General features: G+C 42.6%; 2 protein-coding genes across 5 annotated transcripts in view; both read right to left on the bottom strand.

Annotated features, from left to right (window-relative positions):
* PPM1E (protein phosphatase, Mg2+/Mn2+ dependent 1E) overlaps positions 1-17324 on the bottom strand; it is a 259054-nt gene that overhangs the window by 226014 nt on the left and 15716 nt on the right. The window lies entirely within an intron of this gene.
* Positions 1-17324, bottom strand: part of RAD51C (RAD51 paralog C) — a 94218-nt gene that overhangs the window by 65748 nt on the left and 11146 nt on the right. For all 4 annotated transcript variants that reach the window (XM_058164076.1, XM_058164072.1, XM_058164073.1 and 1 more), the window contains exons 3-4: positions 10722-10888; positions 2384-2517 (exon numbers count right to left, since the gene is read on the bottom strand). In XM_058164076.1, the coding sequence (XP_058020059.1) occupies positions 2384-2517; positions 10722-10888 (301 nt within the window). The remainder of the gene's footprint in view (positions 1-2383; positions 2518-10721; positions 10889-17324) is intronic.

Raw genomic sequence — 17324 nt, 5'->3', positions numbered from 1 at the left:
AGTGGTACCTATGCTTTCGAAATGCGAGGTGGGCAGGAAGAAACGGGAATGTAAAATACAATTATAAAACGAAATCCATTAAAATGACTCAAGTTAAAAAGAGAAAAAGTAAAGTGTTAATTGAATTCTACAGTCACTGGGGAAGGCAACCTCCTGTCAGCTTCCCACAGCCAGTGTCAGTGGGAAAGCCAGCAAATTCCAAGCCCCTTGGGGCAGGGAACGAGGAGGTGTATAAACTATGTCCAGTTTCTAGAAAACAGAGATAACTGACAGCCATGTAACTAGAAGTCAAAGCACCCAGAAACATTTAGTCAGGGGGAAATAATTTATTTTCGTTTCTTGCAGTGGCATGGTTGAGCTGAGAGGACGAAAGGATAGAAGCCTCAAATCTCCTCTCCCAGAAATGTTCTTGAAATATAAACCCTGGCTCTGCCTCCTACAAGGAGCAACAGGATAATTCTTGCTGGTTTTGCTCAGCATCCTCCCCTTTATCCTCTATATGTACAGTAAAATTCAGTGCGGTTACTACCTCGTAGGGGCTTGTTAGAACAAACGTTACCTCTGTGCCAGATTGTTATTTGGAAAATCTTTCTTCCTACAAATTCCAAAAACCTTGCAGTAGTTCTCTTTCTCCCCCTGCCCGATTCATCAAGTGAATTCTTACATCTTCCCCCACACCCCCAAAAGAAGTGCCTGCAGTTTCCAAGAGAACAAATGTTTTCCCATCTGGACCGCAAGGGCTTATGGGGGAATCTCTCTTAGGAGCTCTGTATAAAACCAAGGATTTCTTTTCAGGAACATTCCGCCAGAAGGCTCTGTAACATACAGGTAGACCTCACTTAACAATCGTCCGTTAAAGAGACTATTTGAACTTACGATGGTGCTGAACAAGCGATACTTATGATGGATCCTCAAAGCTCTAGCAGTGGAAGCATCCCTGTGGTCACATGATCGCAATCGTGACGCTCAGCCGCCAGCCTGGATTTCCAATCTTCACAACGTCATGTGATTGCGATCCGCAACCTCCCTACTGGTTTCCCAGAAGCAAGTTGATGGGGAAGCTGGTAGGAAGTTGGACGTTGGGATCACGTGAGGTCCTTGCTTAACAATGGCAGGGTGGATTTTATTTAAATCAAGTCGATTTAAATAATGATTTAAATCACTAGTAAAAAGGCTTGATTTAAACCAGTGCTTCTCAATTATTTTCTGTCATGCCCCCCTAGGAAGAAGAAAACATTTTTCGCGCCCCCTCCCGCGCGACTGTAAATAGTATCATTATTAAACGCGCCCCCCTTTATGGAGGTCAAACGCGCCCCCCCTTTATGGAGCCTCGCGCCCCCCCTGGGGGGCGCGCCCCACTATTTGAGAAGCACTGATTTAAATCGACTTGATTTAAATCATCATTTTAAAGAGCAACTGTCATCTCTGTCCTGCAGTGGCTACTCTTCTGCCCGCTGTTGACTCACCGACAGTCTCAATAAGCTCCATTTCATGCTGAATAAACTAAATTATTAATGTATCTTAAATAGAAATCTAACTTTAAATAGATTTTTACTCCAAAAGCATTTTATTAAAATAAATTTGATTAAAAAAAACGATTTAAATTTAAAAAAAAAAACCAGATTTAAATTAAAAAAATAATAATAATGGATTTTTATCCACCCTGAACAACGGTAACTAGGGACTGCCAGAATTGTTATTGCTAAGGGATGGAGTCATGTAACATGATGCTTTACAGCTGCATCCTTGTTGATCATTAGAATGTCTTCGTGGAAGACATTCTAACGATCAAGTGAGGACTACCTGTATATTCTTACAAATTCTATAGAATACTAGAAAGGAAACCAAATCTTACTTATTTTTCAATGAGGAAAAAAAGAGACTATGAAAATCTGAAGAAAGTGGGAAGAAGCTGCAAACTGCTGCAGATAGTCCTCGAGTTAAAATCATTTGTTTAGTGTCCATTCAAAGTTAACAACGGCAGGGAAAAAAGTGACTTATCACCATTTTCCTCACTTGTGAGTATTACAGCATCCCCATGATCATGTGATTAAAATTCGGATGCTTGACAGCTGGTTCATATTTATGACAATTAGTGTCCCGAGGTCATGTGATCCCCTTTTGTGACCTTCTGACAAGCAAAGTCAATGGGAAAGTCAGATTCATTTAACAGCCGTTTTATTAACTTAACATCTGCAGTTCACTTTAACAATTATGACAAGAAAAGTTGTAAAACAGGGCAAAACTCCAGACTTAACAACTGTTTCGCTTAGCAACAGAAATTTTGGTCTTAATTGTGGTTGTAAGTCAAGGACTACTTGACCTGCTACTCTAATACATTTTCTTTTCCTCTCTGGGGGGCGCAGTTCTTTTTGGTCCTTACCTTTGGGTGTCCAGAGAGAAAATCTGGGAGGAGGTAAACCTGTGCCAGCAGCTCCATATAGTCATGGCAACGGAAGTAATAAATATGTGAAAGAATATTTTCAAGAGAGAAAGTCTCCAAGGCTATTTGATGATCTGAAGAAAAAAGGGGAAGGAAAAACCCTGATTTAAATCGACTTGATTTAAATCGACTTGATTTAAATCGACTTGATTTAAATCGACTTGATTTAAATCGACTTGATTTAAATCGACTTGATTTAAATCGACTTGATTTAAATCGACTTGATTTAAATCGACTTGATTTAAATCGACTTGATTTAAATCGACTTGATTTAAATCGACTTGATTTAAATCGACTTGATTTAAATCGACTTGATTTAAATCGACTTGATTTAAATCGACTTGATTTAAATCGACTTGATTTAAATCGACTTGATTTAAATCGACTTGATTTAAATCGACTTGATTTAAATCGACTTGATTTAAATCGACTTGATTTAAATCGACTTGATTTAAATCGACTTGATTTAAATCGACTTGATTTAAATCGACTTGATTTAAATCGACTTGATTTAAATCGACTTGATTTAAATCGACTTGATTTAAATCGACTTGATTTAAATCGACTTGATTTAAATCGACTTGATTTAAATCGACTTGATTTAAATCGACTTGATTTAAATCGACTTGATTTAAATCGACTTGATTTAAATCGACTTGATTTAAATCGACTTGATTTAAATCGACTTGATTTAAATCGACTTGATTTAAATCGACTTGATTTAAATCGACTTGATTTAAATCGACTTGATTTAAATCGACTTGATTTAAATCGACTTGATTTAAATCGACTTGATTTAAATCGACTTGATTTAAATCGACTTGATTTAAATCGACTTGATTTAAATCGACTTGATTTAAATCGACTTGATTTAAATCGACTTGATTTAAATCGACTTGATTTAAATCGACTTGATTTAAATCGACTTGATTTAAATCGACTTGATTTAAATCGACTTGATTTAAATCGACTTGATTTAAATCGACTTGATTTAAATCGACTTGATTTAAATCGACTTGATTTAAATCGACTTGATTTAAATCGACTTGATTTAAATCGACTTGATTTAAATCGACTTGATTTAAATCGACTTGATTTAAATCGACTTGATTTAAATCGACTTGATTTAAATCGACTTGATTTAAATCGACTTGATTTAAATCGACTTGATTTAAATCGACTTGATTTAAATCGACTTGATTTAAATCGACTTGATTTAAATCGACTTGATTTAAATCGACTTGATTTAAATCGACTTGATTTAAATCGACTTGATTTAAATCGACTTGATTTAAATCGACTTGATTTAAATCGACTTGATTTAAATCGACTTGATTTAAATCGACTTGATTTAAATCGACTTGATTTAAATCGACTTGATTTAAATCGACTTGATTTAAATCGACTTGATTTAAATCGACTTGATTTAAATCGACTTGATTTAAATCGACTTGATTTAAATCGACTTGATTTAAATCGACTTGATTTAAATCGACTTGATTTAAATCGACTTGATTTAAATCGACTTGATTTAAATCGACTTGATTTAAATCGACTTGATTTAAATCGACTTGATTTAAATCGACTTGATTTAAATCGACTTGATTTAAATCGACTTGATTTAAATCGACTTGATTTAAATCGACTTGATTTAAATCGACTTGATTTAAATCGACTTGATTTAAATCGACTTGATTTAAATCGACTTGATTTAAATCGACTTGATTTAAATCGACTTGATTTAAATCGACTTGATTTAAATCGACTTGATTTAAATCGACTTGATTTAAATCGACTTGATTTAAATCGACTTGATTTAAATCGACTTGATTTAAATCGACTTGATTTAAATCGACTTGATTTAAATCGACTTGATTTAAATCGACTTGATTTAAATCGACTTGATTTAAATCGACTTGATTTAAATCGACTTGATTTAAATCGACTTGATTTAAATCGACTTGATTTAAATCGACTTGATTTAAATCGACTTGATTTAAATCGACTTGATTTAAATCGACTTGATTTAAATCGACTTGATTTAAATCGACTTGATTTAAATCGACTTGATTTAAATCGACTTGATTTAAATCGACTTGATTTAAATCGACTTGATTTAAATCGACTTGATTTAAATCGACTTGATTTAAATCGACTTGATTTAAATCGACTTGATTTAAATCATCATTTTACAGAGGAAAAGTGATAGAAGCAGAAGAAAATACCTGCACAAAACCCCCAAATTTTCTGTACTGTCTCATTGCATCCATTTGCATAAAATCGGAATTTTGCCAAATGTCTTTCCAAGCCATGAATGTTTCCAAGAGGTTTGTGTTTTGCTACAATTCAGATTGCTGTTAAATCCCTAATGAATTCTGTCTGCGAAATGAAACCAATCTATGTAATTCGGTTTCTCAAGGACTGCTGCCCGAGGTCAGAAGATATTCTGGGGAATTTTTATTTATTTCTTCATTTATCTGCACCCCGCCTTTATTATTTTCACCAAATAACTCAAGGCCACGAACATCCCCAACACATTGTCCTCCTCCTATTTCCCCCACAACAGCAACACTGTGAGGTGGGTTGGGCTGAGAGGGACTGGTCCAAGGTCACCCTGCTAGTTTTCGTGGCTAAGGCGGCATTTGAACTCATCACCTCCTGCTTCCTAACCTGGTGCCTTATCTGTTATGTTCGGGAAGTAACGAGGCTGGAGACCAGGGTAGTGACAACAGCTCTTTAATATAGGGTGAACCCAGCAACCGGCTGGGGGAAAAACCTCTCCTTTTATACAGTTCTGCTGGAGGCTTCGTCCAATCAGCAACGTGCTGATTTCCCGCTCAAATATTTAAAGGTACAAACGTTAATACATAACACTCCTCCCCTCCCAGAAAACACTTTGTCTCTATTTACATATTTATTTACATGTTATTTTTCGTAGCCACGCAAATAACCTGGGCGTCTCCTAGTTCTTTCTGACCTGCGCCGTTCAGTTCTGGGTGGTGTTTTGAGCTGGTCGGACGGGCTGTTTTCCCCTCCCACCTCTTTCTCTGGGCCATCGGGCTCCGGATTATTGGCCGACTCTTTTCTTGGCCATCCGGCCTTGGATTAATTTTGGATTTTCCTGCTGCTTCCCTCGGGACCTGATGGCGTCGCTGGAACTCTGGGACCTCAGCTAAGTCTTGCGCCTGCCCCGGGTCATTGTCAGCTGTGGATTCAAAATGGTATTGGTCATTAGCTGTCTCTCTTGGGTCGGTTTGATCAGTTATTCGTTTCCTTAACTGATCTATGTGGCGCCTCCACACTCGGTTGTCTGGTAGCTCTACCACGTCGATTTTGGGCCGGTTATCTTTATTATTTGTCCTGCGAACCAACTAGGGCCGTCCCCATAGTTTCGGGCCCACACCCGTCGCCTATGCTCATTTCCTTGTCTTTTCTAGTTCCCCTTGTAACCCTCGGGTGTGTAATGGGGTTCAAGCGGTCAAGTGGGCACGGAGTTTCCGTCCCATTAGCAATTCGGCTGGGCTTTTCCAGTGGCGTGCTTGGGGTTCTGTGCTGGACGGCTAGGAAAAAGTCTATTTTTGTTTGCCAGTCTCCTGGCTTGAGCCTGGACAATGCCTCTGTAGCGCTCCGGACGGAGCGCTCTGCAAGGCCATTCGACGCAGGGTGGAAAGGCGCAGAGAGGGCATGTCGGATGCCTTCCTCTGCCAGGTATTCTTCAAACTGGGCTGCCGTGAATTGGGGCCCATTGTCGGACACCAGAGTGTCCGGCAACCCGTGAGTTGCGAATAGGTGGCGCAGGGTTGCGATTACTGCTTCGGCCGTAGTGGACTTCATGAGTATGATCTCCAACCATTTGGAAAATGCATCCACAACCACTAGGAATGTTTGGCCGTGGAAAGGGCCAGCAAAATCAATGTGGATTCTTGACCAGGGCCCTTGGGGCTTTTCCCATTCTCTGACTGGGGCCGTTGGGGGTAGAGGTCTGGACTCTTGGCAAGCTTGGCATTTCCCTACCCTCTCAGCAATCTCTGCGTCCATGAGTGGCCACCATACATAGCTTCTAGCTAACCCTTCATCCTTACGATGCCTGGGTGACCTCGTGGAGGAGGTCCAATACCTTTCCCTTAATTTATCAGGAATTATTACACGATCACCCCATAACAGGCACCCCTTGAGCCGAGAGCTCATCTCGTTTTTAACAAATTCTTTGAACCGTTAAGCCCGCGCGGCCACCCTCTCTGTACCCAACCGAGTACAGTCCTTAACACAATGTCGGTATGATGCCCGAGCCACTTCCTTTGATGTGACTGGGCCAGAGTCAACGAGTCAATAAGTAGGATGGGCGTCCCGGGTGGGGTCTTGATCGCCCCTGGTAGTGGGCATCGCTTAACGCGCCTGCATGCCCCACTTCTTTTCCTGGTCGATGCTGCAGCTTGTACGAATAAGCGGCTAAGAATATAGTCCATCGGGTCAAGCGTGGCGAAAGTGCCACAGGCGTTGGTGATCGCCAGCCAGTATCCCTAGTAGCGGTCTGTGGCCAGTCACGATTTCAAAATTCCGCCCAAAGACATACTCGTGGAATTTTTTGACCCCTGATACAATGGCTAGTGCTTCTTTGTCTAATTGGCTGTAGTTCCTCTCTGGGGAGGACATCGTTCTAGAGTAGAACGCTATGGGGGCTTCTGGGCCGGTTGGAAGTCTATGGGTGGGTACAGCCCCCACCCCATAAGGGGAGGCATGAAACCAGTACTAGGGGTAATGAGTCGTGATATTGGATGAGCAGGCTATCACTTGAGAGCAGGTTCTTTACTGCTTCAAAAGCCCTATTTTCTGACTTTCCCAAGACCAAACAGTATTTTTCCTAAGAGCCTATGCAGCGTTCCAAGAACGGTTGCTTTGTTCTTTAAAAAGACCGTAAAATTAACCAATCCCAGGAATGCCTGCAGCTCTGCTTTGTTTTTGGGCGCTGGAGCCTTCCTAATTGCCTTAACCTTGCTCTCAGTAGGGTGAATTCCTTTCTTGTCTATCCGGTAGCCCAAGAAATCGACGGATTCGACCCGATCTGGCATTTGTTTGTCTTGACTTTTAATCCGCTGTCCGGAAAATGCTCAAGACCTTTCTTAACCGCCTCCCAATTCCTCCATATTTTCCCTGAAATTAGGACATCAAAGTAGGGAACTACCCTGGGAGCCCCTGCAGTAGTCGTTCCATCAGGTTTTGGAACAGCCCTGGTGCCACACTGACCCCAAATTGCAATCGGTGCACTTGAAGGCCCCCTGTGCGTCACAATCGCTTGGGCTTCTGTGCGGGCTCTACTGGCAGTTGTTGGTAGGCTTGGGCCAAGTCTAACTTTGCAAAGACTTGCCCTTGCCCCAAAGAGTGCAATAAGTGTTGCACCACGGAACCGGTAAGCGCTTTTCTGTAAGGCTTTGTTGCCGCCGCCTTGTAGTCAGCGCAAATTCTAATTGACCCGTCCGGTTTTATGGGTGACGATTGCCTCCCACTTTGCGTGATCGACTGGCACCAAAATCCCTGATTAATGAGCTTATCCAGCTCCTTATCGATTTTTGGTTTTAGGGCAAAAGGGACTCCTCGCCTTAAGCCTAATGGGGCTACCTGGGGTCTAAGTTGAAGGAAATAGGGGTCCCCTTGTACTTGCCCAGGCTGTCCTTGAAGACATCTTCGAACTCGTTAAAGAGAATGTCTTTCAGGTTACAGTCACTTGTAGATGCCAGTCACCCCCATGCCCAGGGCACGAAACCAGTCTAGTCCCAACAGACTGGGCAGAGTTCCTTCGACGATCGTGATGGGCAGGGTCTTATGTGGACCGTACTCGACTCGGACGGAGGTGGTCCTCGAACAGGGATGCGATTCCCTGGTAGTCGTGCACTCGTAGCCGTTGTGCTTGCAGGTGGCGCGACGGACGGCAGCGACTTCGCCAAAGTGTCCCAGGACATGATGGTGATCGCTGATCCCGTGTCTACTTCAAGCCGGCACCGACTTCTCTATTTTTGGCTTGGTGAAGATCTTCTTCCACTTTGGAGGCGCGCCTATGACCACAGTTGTTTGGTTGAATCGCGCCTTTTTGTTTGAGCCAATCGCGGTCGCCTTGCCGATTCCGGCTCTGATTGGCCGACGATTTCGGAAGGTTGGGCCGCTCGACAAACTTGAGCTAGGTGCCCTTTCTTCCCACCGCCGACATGTCGCGCTTTTAAACTTGCAGCGTTGGCGCTGGTGTTGACCCCGCAGCTTCGTGATTCGTCTCGGTCCCCTTTGTCGCTTTCTCGTGCGGCAGACCCTTCCTCATCTTCACCGCCGGATTCGGTCTGAACCTCCTCCTGGTGCACCGGAGTTGCCTTCGCCGCCTTTGTGGGACCGGCTTCTGCAGCGTCTCTGCCGCTTGGGATGACATTTCATGTGCTCTGGCTTCGCCCAGAGCGCTGGCCAGCGAGGTTGCTCTTTGCCAGCAGCCGCCGCAAACGGATGTCTTTGACCTCGGATGAGTTGCTCGAGAGCACCGCCCAGGTCACGGTATCCGCAGTCCTTGGACGCTTCTTAGGGCGGCCATGTAGTCACCGATGGATTCGCCTCCATCTGCCTTCGCCTCCGAATTCAAACCGCCGCACGATTTGGACGGCGTTGGTGCAGTGGTTTTTAGTAAAGTCTGTAAAGTTGGCCACGACACCGACTGCAACGGCGTTGGCTCTGCCAGGGCTTCCGCGATGTCGATGACCTCCGGACCGCAGTGGCTTAAGAAATAAGCCCTTTCCGGTTATCTGGAACTCTTGCAGTTCGTTGGCTTCTAGAAAGCTCAAACGGGTCATATACGCTCCCATTTCTCTTAGCCGGGTCAAACGGTGCGGGCGGAGTGTAACTGGCCATCTCCGCTTTTCTGCCCTGAGTTTGCTGGGTTCGGTTCTCGTCGTGCTTCAGCTCGGTTCTGGTTCTCCTTAGCCTCGAGATCCCACCTTCGCCGCCAATGTTAAGTTCTGGAAGTAACGAGGCTGGAGACCAGGTAGTGACAAATATATAGGGTGGGGCACTGATAGGGGCAGGAGATAGCCATTCTGAGGCAGATTCCCAGACAGGTACGTGAAATGAGAAAGAAATATTACTTTTGTCAAGCAAATTGTTGATGCCAGAGGATTGATGATTTTCCGGAGGGCATTACGAAAAAAATCAGTACAATTGGCTCCTCGTGGAGGAACACAAAGCCCTCCTGGAATTAGATGACCCAGGAGTTGAAGAAGGGAGGTTATGGAGGAGGCTGCCGCTGTTGCCCTGGAGTTGGGTCAGGCTGAACCCAGAGTTCTGAGATCCAAAACTAGGAAGTGACAATGATATTTGGTATTGTGTTGGTTTTCCTTATTCTGTCTGCGAAATGAAACCAATCTATGTAATTCGGTTTCTCAAGGATTGCTGCCCGAGGTCAGAAGATATTCTGGGGAATTTTTATTTTTTTCTTCATTTATCTGCACCCCGCCTTTATTATTTTCACCAAATAACTCAAGGCCACGAACATCCCCAACACATTGTCCTCCTCCTATTTCCCCCACAACAGCAACACTGTGAGGTGGGTTGGGCTGAGAGGGACTGGTCCAAGGTCACCCTGCTAGTTTTCGTGGCTAAGGCGGCATTTGAACTCATCACCTCCTGCTTCCTAACCTGGTGCCTTATCCACTAGACTAAGCATTCCCACCAGTTTTCTAATATTACTCTGCTATTAGATCTGTGCCTTTATTCTTTTTACCCATCTTAAGAATCAGCCCTTCCAGAAGGGTGCTTAAAAAGCAAGCCTTGATATGCAGCAACCTCCAAGCAGTTTTTGCAAAATCCGACAAAGAATCAAGAGCTAAAGAAACTGTTGCTGAGCCTTTCCCCTTTATGTGTCTTTACCATCTTATGTGCTTTGATTGGGCATAAGAAATGTCTAGGGTTAGTGCCCAATGGCCCTCCTCTTATTCCAAATTTAGGAATATCCATTGGTTTACTACTGTCAGTGTTTCTGAATCTTGGCCACTTGAAGATGTACAGACTTCAGTTGTGGGAATTGAAGTCCACCTAGCCAAGTAGTCAAGTTTGAGAAACACTGATTACTGCAATCTGATTCTGCATGAATAAAACATTCTGACTCAGTACCGCATACAGTTACTTCCTATATTTGAATAAATATTGAATGGATCTATGGCGGTTAAGGAAATAAACGGAACCGTTGGAATAACTAGCCAGGAAAAAAAAGCACACTTTGCACGAAAGCAAATATAGTTTGCCAATTAACCTTCTTCTGGGTGCACTTCAGCAATAAGCTGACAGTGATGAATGCAGGCTTCTGCTATATCCACAACTCGATCAACCATAAAGCTCCCCTCGGTATCTATGAATATAGCTTCTGCAGCAAGGCCACCAAAGCATTCTGGAATTTGCACATCCACCACTAGCTGCATGCTGGAAAGAAGGAGAATGATAATCAAACATCAACGGAGAAAGGTTATGACAAACCGACTCATTCTTTACTGCCCTGATGGCTGAAAATGCAAAGGGTCTGCAAAGTCTCGTAACGGAAGTTAAAAAGCACAAAGAAAAACAAGAGATTGCAATGATGAAAACGGTTGCAGGAACTGGGTATGTTTAGTCTAACTAAGTACCAGGGTTGACATGATAGGAATTCTCCAATATTTGAGGGGCTATGATAGAGAAGAGGGGATTGAGCTATTCTCCAAAGCACCTGAGGGCAGGGCAAGAAGTAACAGGTGGAAGAGCATTAAAGAGAGCTCCAAACTAGAATTAAGGAGAAATTTTCTGACAGTGAGAACAATTAACCAGTGAAACGACTTGCCTTTAGAAGATATGGGTGCTCCATCACTGGAGATTTTTAAGACGAGATTGGACAAGGGCTTCTGGTGGCTCAACAGACTAATGCAGTCTGTTATTAACAGCAGCTGCCTGCAATTACTGCAGGTTCTAGTCCCACCAGGCCCAAGGTTTGACTCAGCCTTCCATCCTTTATAAGGTAGGTAAAATGAGGACCCAGATTGTTGGGAGCAATAAGTTGACTTTGTATATAAATATACAAATAGGATGAAGACTATTGCTAACATAGTGTAAGCCGCCTTGAGTCTTCGGAGAAGGGCGGGGTATAAATGTAAATTAAAAAAAAACAATCATTTGTCCGAAAACGTATAGGGTCTCCTGCTTGAGCAGGGGTTCAACTAGGAGACCTTTGAGGTCCCTTACAACTCTGTTATTCATTCTTTATTCTAAATATAAAGACTAACAAATTAATGACAAAGGTACAACAACCGGCCTTAGAATTGATAGTGAAGGTATCAAAGTGTTAAATAGTGTCCTTTTAACAGCATGTATCAACAATAAAGGAGTCAAGAGACAAGAAATATGCTGTAGACTAGAACTTTTGTGGACCAGCAATGAGGGCCTTGGAAAATACATTCAGAAGCCATGATGCGTCCATGCCTACAATGATCAGAACTTTGCAAGCCATGGTACGGCCATGTTTGTCCCTTTATGGAAGTGAGAGTTGGACTTTGAAGCAGGATAGGAAAAGTATTGATGCTTCTGAACTTTGGTGTTGGTGGAGTAGACTATCAATAGTCAAAGAAAACAAACAAATCGATCATCAAACAAATCAATCCAGATTCACCTGAAGCACAAACGACCAGACTCAAATTATCCTACCGTGGACACTTATGCAACAATTTAGCTATGTGGAGAAACCTCTAATGCTGGGAAATATGGAAAGAGACGAAGACAACCAGGAGCAGGACTCAAATTACAGTGGTGATGAGTGCATCGTTTTAAGGTCTGAAAGAGAGATCATCATAGAAAAAAAATTCTATTTGGTTACTAAGAGTCAACCCGATGGTACATAATCAACCAAACCTTAACTCCAAAGAAATCAATCTTTCACCTGTATAAAGGGTATATTGAATGGGAAACACCAACATTCCACGTTCTGTGGTGAGGAACTTTTAAGATTTGTGGTCTGAAGGGTGAGGAGAAAGCAGAAGTAGTAGTTAAATGTCTATCGAGATTCTCAGTCAACCAGGTCACGGTTGTTCCAAAGGTGCTTTTTTTCAAGAGGCAACTGAACTTCCCGGTTTTTCTTTGAAGATGTTTTGCTTCTCATCCAAGAAGCTTCTTCAGCTCTGAAGAAGCTTCTTGGATGAGAAGCAAAACGTCTTCAAAGGAAAACCAGAAAGTCTAGTTGCCTCTTAAAAAAGCACCTTTGGGACAAAAGAAGTAATAAGACTTTATTCCTGGTGACTGCCTAGATAAGTCCCTGCAGTTGTTTTGGCAATATTTTTGGGAAGTGGTTTGCCCTTTCCTTCTTCTTACATCTGAGGGTGACCTGCCCAAAGTCATCTAGCTGACTTCATGTCTAAGCCAGGACCAAAACTCAAGTCATCCAGTTTTTATCGAGGTGCCTTTCACCGCTACACAATAAAAATGGTGTGGGGTTCTTGATGCTCTGAGCTCAGTTGTTTTCTTGCAGATGTTTAGATAACATCATCAGTGCTAGTCCACTATTTCAATTGCAAGCTATCCCCTCATTTCAACCCAGACACACAAATATTATCCTTTATAGGTTAAGACTGTATATTTTGAACTCCCATTAATTATGAGACCTCAATGTCAGGGGATATGAACAAGCCTGAGGTAGTGACTGCAAACTGTGAGCAGTAAAATCAACACAACCAAGTCCCCAAACCATATGCATCATTCAGACACATGATTTGTTCAGCAGGACCTAGTTTTACATGGCCCAAACTAGGATAGTTACTCCATCCATTTTATGGCTTGAGGTGAACCTTTGCCATTTTGCAAACGAACAAGATTGCAGTGCATTTTAAGCAATCTACTTGGATTTGCTTCTTTCCAGAACAGCTTCATCACACAAAATACTCCTACGGTACTCAGTGGGGTTGTGCAGAGCTTTGGAAATAATTCAGAAAAGGTGTTCCGGAGTGTGTAGGAGTGGTTTCCCTGAGATTCTGCCGTTGCTCTTTGCTTTAAGGAATTGCAGAGAGGTGCTACCTTTTCTGCGTTATTTTCAAAGCCTCGCAGCACCTTATTATTCAGCATTTTATGCAATCCAATATATTTGTAATAGCAGGGCTCAGATACATAATTTTATTGTGATGGGAACAAGCCTCATTCCAGATTTCAACACCTCCCTCTCTCATTCTGGCCCAGCTATAAGAACAGAAGCCTTTCCTTCTGTTTCAATTAAGCAATTTAGTCTTACATCTGAATCTTAAACCGAGAGTGATCCTAAATTACAATTTCATGAACAAGACGAAACATGACACAAACCCTGGTTAAGAATAACTGTACTATGCCAGGTTCTGGAAATAGTGGACTAGCACTGATGATGTTATATAAATATGATTAAATAAATAAATAAATAAATAACGGAGGGAAGGACTAGGGGAGACATAATAGCAATCTTCCAATATCTCAGGGGCTGCCACAAAGAAGAGGGAGTCAAGCTATTTGTCAGGCCTGGAAACCATACTAGGCCATAGGTTTCCAGACGCTGCCACATTTCTCCCCTGAGGGGAAGAAGGGGGGTTGATGGGTATGGTAACATTCTTCAAGCGGTCAAGGTCGGATTGGGTTCGCATCTGCAGGAGTGGCAAGAAGAGGTTTCGAATAAAGTGGAAGAACGTTGGACCATGTGACCGGCAAAGGGGTTGGGGGGGGTGGGACTCTTGGGGTTTGTATAACTGGGAAAAGAATCCAGAAGTTTCAGTTTTGGAATTTCACTCATCGTGTGCCAGTTTCCTTATGCTAGTAAAGAACTTTGAAAGACAATGGCTTCAGAGTTTTTTTCATGCAGAGGAGGTTTTTCTGGAACCTTGTCACTATTCTCCAAAGCACCTGAAGCAATGGATGGAAACTAATCAAGAAGAAATTCACCTAAAAATAAGGAGAAATTTCCTGGCAGTGAGAACAATTAATCAGCGGAATAGAAGCTGTGGACACTCCATTACTGGAGGTTCTTAAGAAGAGCTTTGACAGTCATTTGTCTAAAATGGTACAGGGTCTCTTGCTTGAGCAGTGGGTTGGACTAGGAGACCGCCAAGGTCCCTTCCAACCGTGCTGTTCTTATTTTAAGAATCTGTTTACATCGGAAGAATTTTATGACAGTAACCTATCCTATCCTCATGAATGACTCCTGTAAAGAAACGGGATTCTCCCTAATTATGCAGCCAAAGATTGGGGCCAAGAAAACTGAACACAGTGGAGCAGCAGGAACCAGGATGAGGGGTTTTGCAGGATACTATAACAGAGAGATCAGTAGGTAGAATTTGAAACTTCCGAAATTTTTACCCCAATGCACAGAGTACAGAAAAGAAACAGGGAAATTCTAAATCAGGAAGACAAGTATGTTTAGGTGGACATTCCTAAAAAGTCTGCAAAAAGACAGCCCAGCTCAGAGAGCACCAAGCACCCCACAGTTCAATCCTGGGTTGCAAATATTCTCTTCTATTGGTATATTGCTGAAAGTTGGCGGGATGTTACTTAACACTGGCATATGTAACAGTGCAAAGTAGCAATTTATTGGAACAAACTCAACAGAAAGGGTGTGTGTATGTGTGTAGGAGTGTTGAATTAAATGTAAAGAACAACTATGCTTGTTTAGAAATTCAGGAATCAGAGCATAGAAATCCTGCATGAAATATGCGACTATTTTTATTTGTTTTTTATTCATTTGTTTATTGAATTTATTTACTACCTACCTCACTACAAGGTGACTCTGGTTGGCTTACATTGTTATTGTTATTATCTCTAACAATGCAGAGAGAAAGAAAAACCGGATATGATTATGAGAGTTTATTACTGACCATTTGGACAGGCAGAAGATAAAGGTGGGGTCATAAGGTCCTAAGAACATAATTAGGGCCCATTTAGTCCAGCGGTCTGTTCTCACAGTGGCCAACCAAGCATACAAGGAAGCCCACTAGCCTCCCAGCAGATGGCCTTCAGTGGCTGTCACACAGCCACCAAGGTTAATGGCCATTGATCTCTTTGCATTAGAAGACCAGTCTTTCAAAGAGGCATGCAATATTGATAATGGAAAAATTCAATTATCCTGACATCTGCTGGGAATCTGCCAAGAGTCAAAGGTCGAACATATTCTCGTTCTCTCTTGCCGACTTCATTTCTCGGAAGGTATTAAAAAAGAAAAAAGAAAAGGAACAAGGGGATCTGCCAGCCTGGATCTAATTCTCACCATCAGAGATTAATTGTTTAAAGAAGTGAAAATGACAAGGTACCTTGGGGGAAAGTGAATGTTATTAGCCTTGAATTAATGGTATCTGGAGAAAGAGAAACGAGAAAGAGAGCAGATTTTGATGGACTCTGAGGAAGGAAAGGTCAGTTCCCATGGCCCTGAAATCGCAACGAAGGAAATGGTACAGGAAGGGTAGGAAATCCTGCAAAATGACATGCTGGAAGTGCAACCACCAACAATCCCCAAGGAAAAAAAAAGAGAGAAATCGAAAGAGGCCAATGTGGATATGAACACAATTCTCTAAAACGCGGAAGAGTAAAAGAATCGTATGTCGGAAATGAAAGGAGGGGAAATATAAAAAAAAAATTGAATAGAAAGTTACCTCCAGAAATTGTAGGATCTGTCAGGAAAGGCAGACTTCAGAGTGAGGTGAGCCTTTCAAAAGATACCACAAATGATGATGGATGTGACAGAACTAGAAGAAAAGTAAAGAGAAGGTACATCTTCTGAAAGGACAAAGTGGCAATGCAGTATAGGTAGTCCTCGACTTACAACCATTCGTTTAGTGATTGTTCAAAGTTACAATGGCACTTAAAAAGTGACTTTATGACTGTTTTCCACACTTATGACCGGCGTCGTGGTCAGGTGTTCAAAATTCGGGTGCTTTGCAACTGGCATGCATTATGCTGTGTCCTGAGGTCACATGATTCCCTTTTGCAACCTTCTGACAAGTAAAGTCAATGGGGAAGCCAGATTCAATTAACAACTATGGTAAGAAGTCATAAAATGGAGTAAACTCACCTAACAACTGTCTTGCTTAGCAACAGAAATGTTGGGCTTAAATTCTGGTTTTTAAGTGAGGACTGCCTGTAATGGTGGGAAGGCAGAGCTCCAAAGCGTCTGATTTTGTATCTGGCTTTTCTCGGAATGGAAAAAAATCCTTAGCTGATCATGATTATACTATATTTAATTTTATGAACAGGAAGGAAAACCTTTGCCTGGGGAAGATGAGTTCTTGCTGTCATTTCCTAGGCATTATACGATCCTGGTGGCAAAAAGCTCTATGTATGGTATTCAATTCAAATACTTTAAATTATGACGGTTTGGTTAAGCTAAGCCAAACAAAACACGAGTTCAACCAAGTGTGGAAATCCAGCCGTTATATCCGTAATAGGAATTCTTACATTTATTTATTTATTTATTTATATTTTTATACCGCCCTTCTCCGAAGACTCAGGGCGGTGTACAGCCAGAATAAAACAGTAACACAGCAATTAAAACCATACATCACTATAAATTCTTTCCTGAGGGTCTGGCTCATGGCACGGCGGAGGAACTAGCCGCAGCCTGGGAACGGGCTGCGGCTGGGGCTTTAGACCGTGTCGTGCCTCTGCGGCCTCTGACCCGCGAGATCCCAACCGCCCTTGGTTCTCCGAGGAGCTGAGGGGATGAAACGCCGGAGAAGACGCCTAGAGAGTTCCTGGAGGTCCAGCCGCTCAGAGGTTGATCGGACACTAGTTAGATCCTATACTAGGACCTACCTAGTGGCACTGAGGAAGCGAGGCGTTGCTACGCCTCCTCCCTCATTGCGCCGGCAGATAACCGCCCAGCCGCCCTGTTTCGTGA

This window comes from Ahaetulla prasina, chromosome 1 (assembly GCF_028640845.1).
Source record: "Ahaetulla prasina isolate Xishuangbanna chromosome 1, ASM2864084v1, whole genome shotgun sequence".
NCBI classification, from domain to species: Eukaryota; Metazoa; Chordata; class Lepidosauria; order Squamata; family Colubridae; genus Ahaetulla; species Ahaetulla prasina.
The sequence above is the reverse complement of the archived record's forward strand: the minus strand, read 5'-3'. Positions and strand labels throughout refer to the sequence as shown.